Source organism: Oryctolagus cuniculus, chromosome 4 (assembly GCF_964237555.1).
Source record: "Oryctolagus cuniculus chromosome 4, mOryCun1.1, whole genome shotgun sequence".
Lineage (NCBI taxonomy): Eukaryota > Metazoa > Chordata > Mammalia > Lagomorpha > Leporidae > Oryctolagus > Oryctolagus cuniculus.
The window spans coordinates 122,485,617-122,501,828 of NC_091435.1; the positions used below are offsets into that span (position 1 = coordinate 122,485,617).

Consider the following 16,212-nt stretch of genomic DNA (forward strand, 5'->3'; position numbering starts at 1 on the left):
ATAATGAACAAATAGAATCTTCGTACAGTTAAAGGCCAATGCTTAAAAGCACCAGTTACCCCTTCCTAACTCAGGACTTCTCTAACACACTGCAAATTTCCCATATAAAAGCACTAAAACAACAACAACAACAACAACAAAAAACCGTTAAGTTTTTCCTTGGCAACACTGCACTCAATAAACTGTCTATATACGATTATAGGAGAAAAGTCACTAATGATTCCACTGCATGCTCAAGCTTTGAGCATCTGATTTTTACCATTCATTCTACCAGGAACAAAGGAATTTAGAAATAAATCGAATCTCTTCTTAACTGTGATAACTTTACTAAACAATGGGATATCGATTTACCTGTCATTTAATTTCCAAACAATTCAATAACCATTCAATATTTGCAAGAGTAGGTAATGAATATATAGTCAAAAAATAAGCGCAAAACTGAATATTTAGTACAAGGTACAGTCAACAAGGAATTAAGTTATAGTATGATATGATATGATTCTATAAATACAAAATTTGAAAATTATAGTATTACAATAGACATGTCAGAATTTCAAATTTAGCAATCTGAAAAACACATGTCCTTTTTCTAATCTAATCATCTTTACATATTTTTTCATAAAACAACCCATTCCTTCCTCTAGCGATCACTATAACTTAATCAGCTTATTTATTATTGTGCATACTATAATCAAGATAACCAGAAATGCTAATAAAACTAAAGCTGAACTTTCTCCTTAAAACAGTCTCCAAACTTCTCTTACAAATACTTTAACAAAAATGGTAATAGTATTAATTTCCAACATTTTTGCATTATTCCAGTAAAAAACAGATCAAAAAACTCTCATATATACGTGTGTGTGTGTGTGTGTGTGTGTATAGATATATATATATATCTATACACACACATTGATATATAGGTCCAGCACTATGGAAATTAAAAATAAAACTTGTAAAATAACATACATAGCATGATTTCAGTTTTATAAACCAAAAAAGCTAAATAATTATATATGTAAATAATGGTAAATAGAGTCACATAAGAAAGGATGGATGCTACCTATTAACACTAGCATGATGGCAGGTAGAAGAGTATATATTAAGTATTCTTTAATATACCAGTTTTTGACCCTTAACAATGAACAGGTATTACTCTAAAATATAATAAAGTATACAATTAATTTTTTAAAAGGGAGAGGATACAAACATATAAAGGACAAATTTTTCTTAAATTACATTGTGAATATATAGGAGCTAAGACACTGCTCTTAGTAATCTGAGTTACTTAAATAACTAGAACAGTTGGGATTTTTTGCCTTTCTTTACAATAATGATGATACACTTATACAAAGTCCTATACTTTACCACCTCTATGACTAAGGGGAAAATTAAAAAAGTGAAACACAGCAGTGATGTGAATTGCCGTAGGTCACACAGCAAAATCACATTCTTCTGACTCCTTGTGCTGTGCTTTTCCTAAAATAAATAGCCTATGTATGGTAAACTTAACTACAAATGCTGAGTCTATAGCAAACAGCAATGACTGTGCCTAAAGATACCACTGTGGTGAAAGTATTTTCCATCCTAAATTCTAATGCTTTGATTGGAGTGAGGGAAAGCAACCCCGAGACATCTGCTGTTAGTTACAGAAGTTCTCTTCAGTTACAGAAGGTAGATACTAAGAAAGCCTGTGGAATAAACCACTATGTGCCTAATGGGATTTCCTGCAAAGGAGCAAAATGTACAGTGTCTTGAACCATAACACAACAAAATATATGAACATGACATGCAGTAACTTCAGTAGCTTCAAAATCATCTGACTTTTAGACCCCTGAGTAATGGGAAGTGGGAATCACTTTAATGTATTTAGAATATTTCATTTCCCTTTGAAAGCTTTAATAAGCATATGTGTATAAATGTCAGGAAAATGTCAACATATTAAATAAATTCAAGACTATTAGTAATATCACAAAAACCATACGATTATCTTTTTTTTTTTTTAACATTAGCTTGTCACTATTTCCTCACAAGCTCATTGTCTCTTTAAAATGCAACAGAGAGATCTTTCTTTGGAAGGTGGAGGGAGGGACTGGGGGACTGGGAGACAGGGCCCAGTGCTATTTGGATGAATGAGTAATATTTGTTAATCATTTATTATAGAGGCAATTTTTAAAAAATTGTAACCAATCAAAATCAGAGACAATGGCATTGTTTCTGATTAGAATGTATGCTGGTCCTCAGATTTAAGATCTATAAACTGCCTAAGGGATCACTACAGTAATGTGACATTAGCATTAAATCCACATTAAAAGTATTGAAATCTGCACACACCCATGACACACTTGTCGGCCAAAAGGAAAGAGACTGGTTTATGGAAAGGACCTCCTAGAAAAGAGAAAAATTTCATGCAGTTTCATTTCATGGTCACAGTTTGAGGGAAATGTCTGATTTAACATGTAATTTTACCTTAAAGCTCATCTATGTATTGGCTTACTTGAGAAAAATAGATTAAAACTTTCAAAGGAATGAGATCTCTTTCATTAAAATTTTTAGTCACATGAGGTAATAAATATTTTTACTCACTGTTTAATAAATTTATAGAGGATATAAGTAAAACATCAGTACATTTTGAGATAACATTTGAACAGTTGTCCAAAACAGTTTTTCCCAATACAATGGGGAAAATATAACACTATAACTGTGGTATTAAAAAATGCAAGACAAGAAAAGTGAGTTTACAATAGGGTCCATAATCTCTTTTTTGCATTTTCTAGTTCATGTGATATATTAACTGAACCTCAAAGTATAGTAATGCATTAACTGTGTTTATATTTGTATTAAATAAAACTGCTAGTCTGAGAGCTGAAATACAGCAGTTTGATTTGCAAGTTCCAAGTAAAACAGCCTAAAACAGAGAAGAAAGGGCTTTTATTAGAACCTGACAGTGTTATTGATGAGTATGTAGTGGTACAGGCCTGCCTACATTTCTGGCAAACAACAACTATTTTCTTAAAAACCACTTCTGAGCTAAATAAGCTATTAATGATAGTTGCTTTTCAACACATAAAATGGTCAGACTGTCTTGTGTGACCACAAGGACAAGTAGGTCATCATTCTGAAATGTTACACAATATAAGAAACATAAATGAGACAACTGTGGGGAGACAAAACCCACAGGTATGGCTCCAGAGTTCTTTTGGTATTAATAGAAAGCAAATCCTACTTAAAGCTAAACTCTTGTAACCCTTTTACCAAAAGATTTATTACCACTCATTTAATTTTACACCTAAGGCAGAACAAGGTATTATTAGTCCTAAAGTCTGCTCTAGTCTTGAAAAAGCACAACTTAACATCTGAAACAAAAATAATGGGGAAAAAAATTGTTACTCTTGCAGAATAAGATGATAAATTAGGCAGTATCCCCTCCCTAAGTTTATTAACACACAACTAATCATTCACCGCTTGAAAAATCCTACTAAACAAATATAAGTGAAACATCTAGATTTTTCATTAGACTCTTGGACATACGTCTTTCAAGTCAATGATTTAATATGTATTCTTCCTCCTGGTGGTTACTGAACAATCAGCATAGGTCTGATTTGGGAACTTGGTGAAGTGTATTATCTCAAGTTCCACCACAGACTCAGAGAATCATAACGTGCATTTGAACAGGAGTCCCAGATTGTTTGTATGCACAGTAAAGATGGTGAAGTATTTATCCTGTCACCCTCTTTAAACCGACATCTGGGATCAGCATTGTGGAATGGTAGGTTAAGCTGTCACTTGTGATGCCAGCATCCCCAAATGGGTGCCGACTGGTGTCCTGACTGCTCCACTTCTGATGCAGCTCCCTGATAATGTGCTGGGAAAGCAGCAGGGGATAGCCCAATGGCTTGGGCCTCTGCACACATGTGGGAGATTTGGAAGAAGTTCCTGGCTCCTGGCTTTGGTCTGGCCCAGTCCTGCCAGTTGCAGCCATTTGGGGAGTGAATCAGAGGATGGGAGATCTGCATGTGTGTGCATGTGTGTGTGTGTGTGTGTATTTTTCCTCTCTCCTTATAATTCTTTCAAATAAATAAATCTATCTTTTAAACAAAGAAAAAACCCATCTCCACTTATTTAACTGAAAAAAAGAACAAGAAAAGCTTTAGAAACACCACACTCATCAGGATAATTCATTCCCTGTGAAAGGAGACACAGCAGCAGTTTTCTTCGAGACAGAAACAACTCATAAAAATATTTTGACCGTAAAAAGTGACATTTTTTTCACATAACTCAACCTAATATTTCTTATTTCATCCTTCTCCCAAAAAGAAAGGAAAGTATTATTTTTATACTGTGCCTATAAACAACAGCTGTATTGTAATGAAATGACAAAGACTGATCTCCTGTACTTTTCATAATTATAAAAAAAAATTGCAAAAACAGAAACAAAAATAACCCTACCTGACTACAGTAAGAAACTCTCTAATAAAATAAATATGTTAACTCCCATCCAGTAGTTCAATAAGGGCTACTACTCACTACATGAGTAGTGAACTTAAAAAACATAGAATGGTAGGAATAAAAAACATGAACATAGTCCCTTTGATATAAAAAAACTTCAGAGTCAATTTTCTACATCTTCAGAGCATCAGTAATAAAAGAGAAAGAGAGAGACGGAGAGAGAGAGAAACAGTTTCTGGGTGGCAATCTGGTACAAAGCTTAAGTTGTCTGCATACCTTACTGGAGTGCCTGATTCAAGTGGGCTCTGCTCCCAATTCCAGTTTCCTGCTAATACACAAACCGTCAGAGGCAGAAGGTGATGGCTCAAGTAATTGGGTCTCTGCTACCCGTGTGGGAGACCTGGTTTGGGCTCAGGGCTTCTGGCTTTAGGCTTGGCTCAGCCCTGTATATTACAAGCATTTGGGGAGTAAATCCTGGTCTTACCTCCTCTCAATCCCCTTTCAAATAAAGATAAGTAAGTAAATTAAAACTACATTTTAAAAACATCCCAGACCATTACACCTATACCTGTAAGCCGCTCATGTCCACTCCTTTAACCCTGTGATAATAGATGTAATATTGCAGATATAATCAGGAGGCATTTCATTCACATGATTCTATATCAAATGAAAATTATTTACTGAGGTTCATTACAAAAGCTAATTACGTATAGTATTTTAAGCAGTTTTTTCACTCATTTTCTCTAAGTCTTTAAATATAATACAGAAACTGAACTTTTTTTGAGATGTTTTCTGTTTAACTCTGGTGATTTCTGTAGCACTATTGCAGGGTGATTCCTTAGCATTTGAGCTCTATTCAATATTGGTATCCAAAATTTCCATTATAAATTTCTCGATTTTCACAGAACCTTTCACATTTCTAATACTAAACTTAACACATTATCCAGAAACACAAACAAAAATCAACCCCAGAAAAATAAAGCACAACAGTAAAGGCCAAAAAAAACCAACACAAAAACAAAAACAGAGTACAGGTCTAAGAATTGGTTTTACCAAAGCACTAGTTATAGAGAGGGGGCTTCAAAATGAGTGAGATCAGTAGTGCAGCATCAGGGAGCATTGCTTCTGAGAGAAAAGCAAATAAACAGAATAAACGGGCAGTGAGGAGAAAAAAGAAACTCAAACAAGTAGAGAGAAACATGACGTATCACTCTCCTTTTCTTTCAATATACCCTGTCATCTACTAAAAGAAATTGTATGTCACTATATTGCAGAAGAGGGCATCCCTGAACTAGGAACACTATCAATAAAATGTGTAGAATGTAAAAAAAAAAAAAAAATGCTCATACACAGCTATTCTAAGAAGCAGAAAATGCAAATCAAAATATTTTCACGATTAAAAACTTCCCCCCAAAACAATCATTAAGACTAAGAATCATTTAGACAGATTAAAAAAAAAAAAAAAGGAAATTGCAAGTCAGAAATGGGAAAAGTAAAAAAGTAAAAAAAGAAAAGGATGGAAATATATTTCACAAATGAATAAATTACAATGTGCCTAAGGAAGAATAAATTTGAATGAAAATTTAGTAAGATACATCAAAGCTAGAAAAATAACTGAGAGAATAAAATTAAATAAAGAAAAGAGATAAAATAAAAGTTAAAGAAAGTTAAGGGGCCGGCACTGTGGCATAGTGGGTAAAGCCTCTGCCTACAGTGCTGGTATCCCATATGGGCACTGGTTCAAGTCCCGGCTCCTCTGCTTCCAATCCAGCCCTCTGTTATGGCCTGGGAAATCAAAGGAAGATGGCCCAAGTCCTTGGGCCCCTGCACCCACATGGGAGAACCAGAGGAAGCTCCTATTCCTGGCTTCAGATTGCAGCTCCAGCCATTGCAGACAATTGGGGAATGAAACAGCGGATGGAAGACCTCTCTCTCTCTACCTTTCCTCTCTGTGTAACTCTGACTTTCAAATAAATAAATAAATCTTTTAAAAAAAAGTTATACCCACACATGCATAACACAAACAGACACACACACTCACATATACAGACACACAAAATTAAAGTCCCTGAAGCAGGAAAAAAAACAATGGAATAGAATGAATATTTGATACTATAATGCAAGAAAATTTCTAGAAAATTCAAATCTGCATATTAGGAAGTTTACTGTGTATTTGTTAAAATTCAGCTTCAGGAATAATTAACTTTTTGTATTAATTATAGTAAAACTAGTTTTTAAGGATAAATAAAAAAAAAATGGCAATACCTCAAGTCAAAAATACCAAGAACAGGGGCCTGCGCTGTGGCATAGCAGGTAAAGCTGCTGCCTGCAGTGCTGGCATCCCACATGGGCGACTGTTTGAATGCCGGCCTCTCCATATGCAATCTAGCTCTCTGCTATGACCTGGGAAAGCAGTAGAAGACGGCCCATGTCCTTGGGCCCCTGCACCCACGTGGGAGACCCAGAAGAAGATCCTGGTTCCTGGCTTTGGATTGGCACAGCTCCAGCTGTTATGGCCAACTGGGGAGTGAACCAGTGGATGGAAGACCTTTCTGTCTGTCTCTCTCTGTCTCTCTTTCTGTAACTCTGACTTTCAAATAAATATATAAATAAATCTTTTAAAAATACCAATAATGATAATAATAATGATAATAATAATAAAAGGCTGATGCCAAGGACATCAAAAACAAGTGGAATGATATTTTTAAGAAAGTCAAGGATTTGATACCCACGCAAATTATTCAACAAGCAATACTACAGAAAAAACAACTTGAAATGATCTCAAGGAATACTGTACACAGGAGTCTTTTCTGAGGAATATACAACAGTGTACCCTATACAAATTTTTGGTCAATAACAGAGCATTCAATTCTTGTCCCATAAGATCATAATGGAGGTAAATCAACAGCCATCATAACAACTGAAACATTGCATTACTGATGTGTTATTGGTAATGCTGCTGTAAACAAACCTATTTTACTGTCATTAATTTAGAAGTAAAGCATAGGCAACTATGAATAGTGTAAAAACTGATGATAATAAACAACTGTTTCTTGTTTACAGATTTGCTATATGGTTCTTTTTATTGTTATACTCCAATATAGTCTTAAGAACCGAAGAGATTACTATAAAACCATATGCTAGGTTAACCTGGCAGCAGCCTCAGGTATCTCATGCTTTACAGCATCTCTTGATTGCATCAAATGGCTATGTGCAGTGATTGACCTATACCAGCTAGGTTTATGTAAGCATAGTCCATGATGTGTTACAATGACAGAAAAGCCAAACAACACACTTCTCAGAACACTTCCTCATGATTAAATAATACACGACTAAACTAGAAGATGATTTTCACCAAGACAACAGATAACTGAGGAAATATCAGCAAATGAATGACATTAAACATTTAATATATTTAATTTTAAAGCTGACTCTAAAACAAGGTGACAACAAAGAATATATAAATATACATTCTAACAAATTAGAAAGCATACAAGAAAAAAAATGACACAGTACTGGTGCTGTGGTATAGTGGGTTAAGCATCCGCCTGAGCTGCAGGCATCTCACATGAGTATTGGTTCTAGTCCCAGCTGCTTCTCTTCCGCTACAGCTCTCTGCTATGGTCTGGGAAAGCAGCAGAAGACAGTCCAGGCACTTTGGACCCTGCAACCACATTCCATATCGGAGTGCTGGTTTCAGTTCCAGTTACACTACTTCTGATCCAGCTTCCTGCTAATGTATCCTGAGAGGCAGAGATGATGGCTCAAGTGTTTGGGCCCCTACAACCCATGTGGGAGACCCAGATGGAGTTCTGGGTTCCTGGCTTTGGTTCCTGGCTGCTGTGGACATTTGAGAAGTGAACCAGTAAATGAAAGATTGATCTCTCTCTCTCAAGGAGATGAAAATAAATAAACAATACAGATAATAATAGTTTAAAATGTTAAGTAAAAGACAAAGGATTAAAAGCACTGAAAATATAAATACAAAGGTAACCATCAGAAAAAAACAAACTTTCCCAAATTTCACAATAAAACTCCTTTTTAAAAAAAATAATTTATTAATTAATTTATTTGTTATGAAAGGAAAGGTAATACAGAGAGAGGGAGAGACAGAGAAAGAGATCTTCCACTGCTGGTTCACTAGCCACTGTGGTTTAATAGCTGGGGATAAGTTAGGTCAAGCCAGGAGGGAACTCCACCCAGGACTCCCACCTGGGTGGCAGAGGCCTAAGTACTTCAGTTATCTTTTGCTGCTTTCCAAGGCACATTAGCAGAGAAGTATATCAGAAATGGAAAAGCCGGGACTCAAACCAGTACTCTGCTATGAGATGCCAGTACTGCTGTGCCAAAATGCCAGTCGCAATAATAATAGTCTTAAGAGACAATTATTGGGGCCAGCACTGTAGCAAAGCTGGAAAAGCCACTGTCTGCAAGAAGAGCATCCTTACTGGGGCTGGTACGTCCCAGCTGCTTCATTTCCAATCCAGCTCCCTACTAATGGTCTGGGAAAGCAGCTAAAGATAGTCCAAGTGCTGGGGCCACTGCACCCACATGGAAGATCCAGAAGCTTCAAGTTCCTGGTTTCAGCCTGGCCCAGCCCTGGCCATTGTGGGCATCTGAGGACTGAACTACTAGATGGAAGATCTCTGTCTCTCTGTCTCTCCTTCTTGTTCTCTGTAATTCTATCAAATAAATAAGTAAATCTCTAAAAAAGAGACACAGAAAGGGAATTCTCCATAGTGGTTCTACAGAATTTTACATCAGCATTTGTTATGGACCATCTTTTCAAAGATGTTTAGATAGCAAACAGTCTTGCAATATGAAAACAAGATATCTCCCTGGACAAGATGGAAGTTTTGAACACCTGATCAAGATAATAAAAATGTTTTTCCTAGGCAAAATTAAAACAGTTTTCCTGGCAGTCTTTTAATGAATTAAAAAAAATTAAGATTTATTTATTTATTTTGAGAGGCAGAATTAGAGAGAGAGAGAGAGTGGAAGAGATAGAGAGGTCTTCTATCTGCTGGTTGATTCTCCAGATGGCTGCAATGGCAGCCAGATTGAGCAGATCTGAAGCCAGGAGCTTATCCCAGGTCTCCCACGTGGGTGCAGGGGCCCAAGCACTTGGGTAATCTTCCACTGTTTCCCCAGGCCATCAGCAGAGACCTGGATTGCAAGAAGAGTAGCCAAGACACGAACTGGTACCCATATGGGTAGCTGGCACCACAGGTAGAAGCCTAACCTACAATGTCACAGGGCCAGCCCTATTATGAATGAATTCTTTTTTTAAAGATTTATTTATGTATTTGAAAGTCAGAGTTACACAGAGAGAGAAGGAAAGGCAGAGAGAGAGAGAGAGAGAGAGAGAGAGAGAGAGAGAGAGAGAGAAAGAGAGAGGTATTCCATCCGATCGCTCACTCCCCAATCAGCTGCAACGGCCGGAGCTGCACCGATCTAAAGTCAGGAGCCAGGAGCTTCTTCTGGATCTCCCACACGGGGTGCAGGGGCCCAAGGACTTGGACCATCTTCTACTGCTTTCCCAGGCCATAGCAGAGAACGAGATTGGAAGTGGAGCAGCCAAGTCTCGACCTGGCACACATATGGGATGCCGGCACTTCAGGGTGTTAACCCGCTGCGCCACAGTGCTAGCCCCTATGAATGAATCTTCAAACTTGGAGTTCCTAAGCTGGAAAAATATCTGCTAAGTATGCAAAATCACTCCTTGGGATCTGGGGATCAAGAGGAATCTATACAAACATAAGGTATGTACTAACAATTATCCTGGTAGTAATAAAAGCTTTATCTCTGACCTGGAAGTTTATGTATTTGACCATCATCTATCAAAGTATGGCAGACATACAAGTAGCCTAAAATCTCAGACCCTTAATAAAGACACAACCAAATATAGATAAAACAAATATAATGATTTAGTAATTATGGCCTAATTTCCAGGATAAATTGGTAAGCCAAAAAAAAAAAGATAAGCATAAATACAAAACAGTGAATACAATATGCTCTCTATCATGGATAAGAAAAAATGGATATAGGCATCTACACACAAGTGATTGTGAATATATAAAAATTAAAGCCCTGGAAGTATAAATCAGAATTCAATACAACTGAATGGCTATAAGAGAAAAGGAAAGTAGGCTAGAAATTGACACACCTCTCTGAGAGTAACATGTAGATTTTTTACTTCTTTTGTTTTTGTAAGATTTATTTATTTACTTGAAAGAGTTACAGAGAGGGAGAGGGAGAGGGAGAGGGAGAGGGAGAGGGAGAGGGAGAGGGAGAGGGAGAGGGAGAGGTAGGGAAAGAGAGAGATCTTCCATCTGCTAGTTCACTCCCCAAATGGCCATAACAGCCAGAGTTGAGCCCAAAGCCAGGATCTAGGAGCTTCCTCCAGGCCTCTCACGTGGATGCAGGGGCCCAAGGACATGGACCATCTTCTACTGCTTTCCCAGGCCACAGGAGAAGGGAAGTGGAGCAGCTGGGACTCGAACCGGTGCCCATATGGGATGCTGGCACTGCAGGCGGCAGCTTTACCTGCTATGCCACAGCGCCAGCACAGATTTCTGACTTCTGAAAGCAAGCTAATACCATACATATCTAGAAATATAATTAAATCAGAAAGAACAGGGACAAAAGCACCTAAACTGAATGTAAACAGAAACAAATGACTGCAACTATTTTTCAAATGTGTAACATAACTATATTCCATGGGCGGATGGGGAGTAACTGCAAATAAATCTCTAACAATTTGTGGGTTTGTCTTTCACAAGATATGCTTTTAGCAATTCTGAAACTATTTAAACTATTTTATATGCATTATATGACTGATTAAACGAGTACATGTATTGGTGCTGTAGGGAGTCAGAGTTCCCACTCTGAATAAGGGAATACAAATGTAATGTGGAGGGTAATAAGGAAAAAATTCGTAATTTGGATTGGAACTGAAAATTTTAGTAGGTCTTGTGCTTTCTTAAAATATCTATCTATCTATCTATCTACCTATCTATGTACCTGCTTACCTACTTAAGTTGGACTAAAAGTTACTAAAGTAATAAAATCCCAGAAACAAAGAACACAATAGCGTATGTCCAGAATTTAATTTCTAAATACTACTTCTCTATATAATGAAACAGGGTAACTTGAGGAAATGATAGATTGTAATTTGGTTGAGGGAACATATAAGAGGAGTGTGGAAAATCTTGTCATACAACAATAAAGAAATAAATACTTACAAAAAATACAAGAAAGAAAAGCTAATAAGAAGGTATGTCAAAAGAATTCAGAAATCACCTTAAAAGTATTCTCTCCAAATAAATCTAGGACAATCTGAGCATCAAAATAAATGAAAAAAAAAATAGTAATTCATGAAAGTCTATTTAATAAAATAAAATACATGAATCCTTACTAATAATAAATAGATTATATTAAAATAAAGGTGGGTTGTTCCTTATGGTAGAATGATGACAGTGGGCTGGCGCCGCAGCTCACTAGGCTAATCTTCTGCCTGCAGTGCTGGTACTCCGGGTTCTAGTCCTGGTTGGGGTGCTGGTTCTGTCCTGGTTGCTTCTCTTCTAGTCCAGCTCTCTGCTGTGGCCCGGGAAGGCAGTGGAGGATGGCCCATGTCCTTGGGCCCTGCACCCGCATGGGAGACCAGGAGGAAGCACCCGGCTCTTGGCTTCAGATCAGCGCAGCATGGCAGCCACAGCGGCCATTTGTGGGGTGAGCCAATGGAAGGAAGACCTTTCTCTCTGTCTGTCTCTCTCACTGTCTAATTCTGCTTGTCAAAAAAAAAAAAATTTAAAAAAAAAAGAATGGTAACTGTAAATATGGAAGGATTGGTAGAATTGGAAAATCTCCATTTCCCAATCATCAAACAAGAATTGGCAATAGATCATAGAGAAACAACCTTTAAAACTCTGTCTAGAACTTAACCAGGCATAGGATTGATGGGTAGTGGACAAGTTCATGAAAAGGAAAAGTGTAGTAGGTTATAGTAAATTTAAGTCAAAAAGAATGCCATGCTAAACAGTTCTGAAGAAAAGCTGGCAACATAGAAAGAAAGGAATGATAGAATAATGATCGAACAAGTACCTGAGAGGTTGTAAAAGACTTAAGTAAAGGAAATCAGTCCTCAAAGAGGTTCCAAGGGAATCCCATTCTTTTTTCCAAATACAACAGTTTTTCCTTTCTGGGGTTCTATACAACCATATAACAAGAAAAACTCAAAACCCGAAAGATAGTGCAACTATGTGTTTTCTTGTGAAAAGTAGAACAAGATTCATGTGTAATTTCTCTTAACCTATTTTTAAGGCAGAGAGAGAAAGAGAGAAAGAGAGAGAGAGAGAAAGAGAAAGAGAGTGGACTTTCATCCACTGGTTCACCCCCAGATGACCACAAGAAGCAGTTCTGGGCTAAAGTCAGGAGCCAGGAACTCCATCCTGGTTTCCCTTGTGGATAGCAGAGATGCAAGTATTAGGGCCATCTTTTTTCTGGCTTCCCAGGCACACTGAGAGGAAGGAAGGAGATTAACTGAGACTTGAACCAGTAATGTAATACGGGATGCTAGTGTCACAGGTGGAAGCTTAACCCACTGCACTGTGATGTTAGTCCCTTTCTTATTTAACTTTATATTAATTTTTATCCTTTCTGATAATAATGCTCATTTTCTGTTAATCAAAATTAATTTGGAAAAGACAAAGAAGAAAAAAGGGTACATAAAAAAGAGATTAATTCCCAATGTGAGAGATGTTCTTCTCACTTTAGTATTCTATATCATACATTTTAAAAATCAATCTATTAGAAGCTAGACATCTGGTTGAATTTTGGCTATAAAGCAAATTCAAAGAAGGGCTACATGTGCCAGAAGCAAGGGTTCTAGATATTTGCTCAGTGGGAAAGGAGAGATACACAAAATAAAGGAGGCCACACAGTCTGCAAAAAACAGGTTCTTTAATGCTCAATCCATAAAGAATTGAGTACATCTCCTTCTTGGGCACAATTCTTAGGTTATGAAGAATATCACTGGCTTTACTGAATATTATGAATACACAAAGAAGGATAGGTAGACAGACAGATATAGAGATGAATATATTGCTAGTAGTTCAAAGTTAGTAGGTTAATAACAATGTCAAGTTACAGACTATCTCAAAAAACTTACATAAAATCCATTAAAAATCCATTGACTCTCCCTAACTATATGCTAATCCTGACTGTCTCAACTCTAAAATGCTTATCTCTGAAATACATTTGATATACATACCTCAGATAAAAGTGAAACATAGGTTAGGGTCACAAACAGAAGAGTATCATTAGAGAAGAATTATTAAAAGAATACTTGATAATTATTCTTGACTTGAATAAGTGATTATGCTGTATCAAAGGTTTTAAAATATTTTTAGCTAGAAAACTTTACCTTATTTGAACACTGGATAAAGTGTTCAGAAGTTTCCAGCACAAAATAACTGAAAGTAGAACTACTTTGGGTAAACTGGGCAGTGGAAATCTAAAGTATCACCTGCTGTGGGGAGCCTTCTTGACCGCCAAAAGTACACTTAGAAATTGATTGCTACATAAGATGATCAGTATAAATGGGTGAAATAGTCACTGAAAATGAAATCCTACCAGGTAAACATAAATAATATGAAATTTAAACTTGAGAGAAATCAAATCCATTATTGGATTTCCTAACAAAGTAAATGTAAATAATTATAATATTAAAAAGTCTTATTTTCAGAAGTATTAAAAGCTCATTTAGACACTATCATATCCATTCTTCCTTGTTATAAGTCTAATTGAAATTGCAATGTGATACCTCAGATTAACATCTTTACTCTGATGGCCTTATGTCTTAATATATCATCATGAAGTAGATAAAAAATTAGGGGTTCATGAAATGCCTTTTAATGTTAAAAATAACAATGTTATTCACTTATTTCTAATCCTGACACATAGTTCAAATTTTTAACTAGGTTATTAATAATTAATCTGTCATTTTTAGGATTGGTTTTCAAAGTCTGGGTTTACTTAGTTTCCTTGAACTATTCAAAGGAAAACCAAAAATCCCTTCCAACTCTAAAACTTCTGTAAGTCAAAATGAAGCTGTCTCTTGCTACTGGTGCTTTTGAGGAAGGAGAACAAAAGCACATTAATAGTTAACAAAGCCACAGTATGCTCTACGAATGAAGTCTTGCATTAAAAAAGTACTTAGACTGTATTTACAAAAGAATATCTACCATTAATTATTCAACATTGAGATTTGACCAGAAACCAGAGCATGATTTTATAATGCTCTGTTTAAATGAACTACTTAATGCTGTAATGAACACTCTATTCAGTGAGCTCAATGAATTTCAGACCTGTGATAATACTATGGTTTTTCCAATTTTTTGATCAATAGACAGATATTAATGCTAAATCAGTTTGAATTTCACTTGTTCTTTAAAAATGTTTACTTAAAGCCAAAATTTTGCATATCAATTATTTCATATTCTAAAACTGAATGTAGTTTAAATCAATGTATTATTCATAAGGCAAAGACATCAGGAAAAACAAAGCTGTGCACTTCTTTCAAAGCTGTTAAATTGCTAAAACATACCATATTTATGCATGCAATATTTGATTGTGTTTCTCTTAAAACACAAGCTTGTTTGCGTCAGATCAAGATATGCCAAAAATCTACACCAAACAATTTTTGTTTATAATTAAAGCAATCATCAATCCAAGGATTGTCATTCAGTTTATTTCATCTCTACATCAAAAAAAAGTAATTTAAAAAAAATTTTAAATTCCCTTGAAATGATAAGATAAATGAAAATGTAAGTGCCTTCACATAATAACAGTAAGCTGACCCTTTGGGAAATGGTTGACTTTCTCAATACAAGGTATTCAAAGCTCATTCAAAAGTGTTCATTTAGAATGCAGATATCAAAGATGATGCAAATGTTCAAGAGAAAATTAGAACTTACCAGATGTTCTAATCCAGCTTTGATGTTTGCAGATTCCCTAAAATAGAAGAATAAAAGTTCTAAATAGTTGCTAAACCCTTGTCTGCTCTAATTTATATTTACTTCAAAAATATTTTTAAACCCTTATCATTTTCTTAATCTATCTTTACAAAGTTCACATTAACAGTTTTTAAGGACAAAACAATTGCCATCAAAAAGGAACAGATAATTTATTCATTTAAAATGGTATTACCTCTAAAATTGGTACTCCACTAACAGAAATGCTTTGTATTTTTCAGTCAGTGGAAAATAAAAGAAGTGAACTCTCTTATTATTTTATTATTCACACAAAATATATATTTATTTCCCATTAGCATTTTCATTAAAGGTTGCATTTACTAAGAAAATATTTAAACTTACCAATTCTATCATCTAGATTCTACAACCGACATTTTGCTATATTTGTGTTTTATTAAATATTCATCAATGATTGCATTTTTATATAAAGATATGCACATAAAGAAAATGTTTGTCATATAGCTAAACAATTAAATCTGGACAAATTGTTTCCTGACAACAGTTTTATTAATTTACTACAAATTAAAACCTAACATAATTGTAATATTAAAAAAGTACCACATAAGAAAACACAGACATCAAATATCATATATATTACTTTTTAAATTTTATTTTTATGTATTTATTTTTATGAGAGGCAGAGAGAGCTTCTCAACCATATTTGCAATATTTACAATATTTCACCAATATCTGCAATAGTCAGGATGAAGTCAGGAAACAGGGACTCATTCCA

General features: G+C 35.6%; 1 protein-coding gene across 3 annotated transcripts in view; it reads right to left on the reverse strand.

Annotated features, from left to right (window-relative positions):
- Window positions 1-16,212, reverse strand: part of RSRC1 (arginine and serine rich coiled-coil 1) — a 453,198-nt gene that overhangs the window by 225,292 nt on the left and 211,694 nt on the right. For all 3 annotated transcript variants that reach the window (XM_070072602.1, XM_070072601.1, XM_070072603.1), the window contains one exon: window positions 15,423-15,459. In XM_070072602.1, the coding sequence (XP_069928703.1) occupies window positions 15,423-15,459 (37 nt within the window). The remainder of the gene's footprint in view (window positions 1-15,422; window positions 15,460-16,212) is intronic.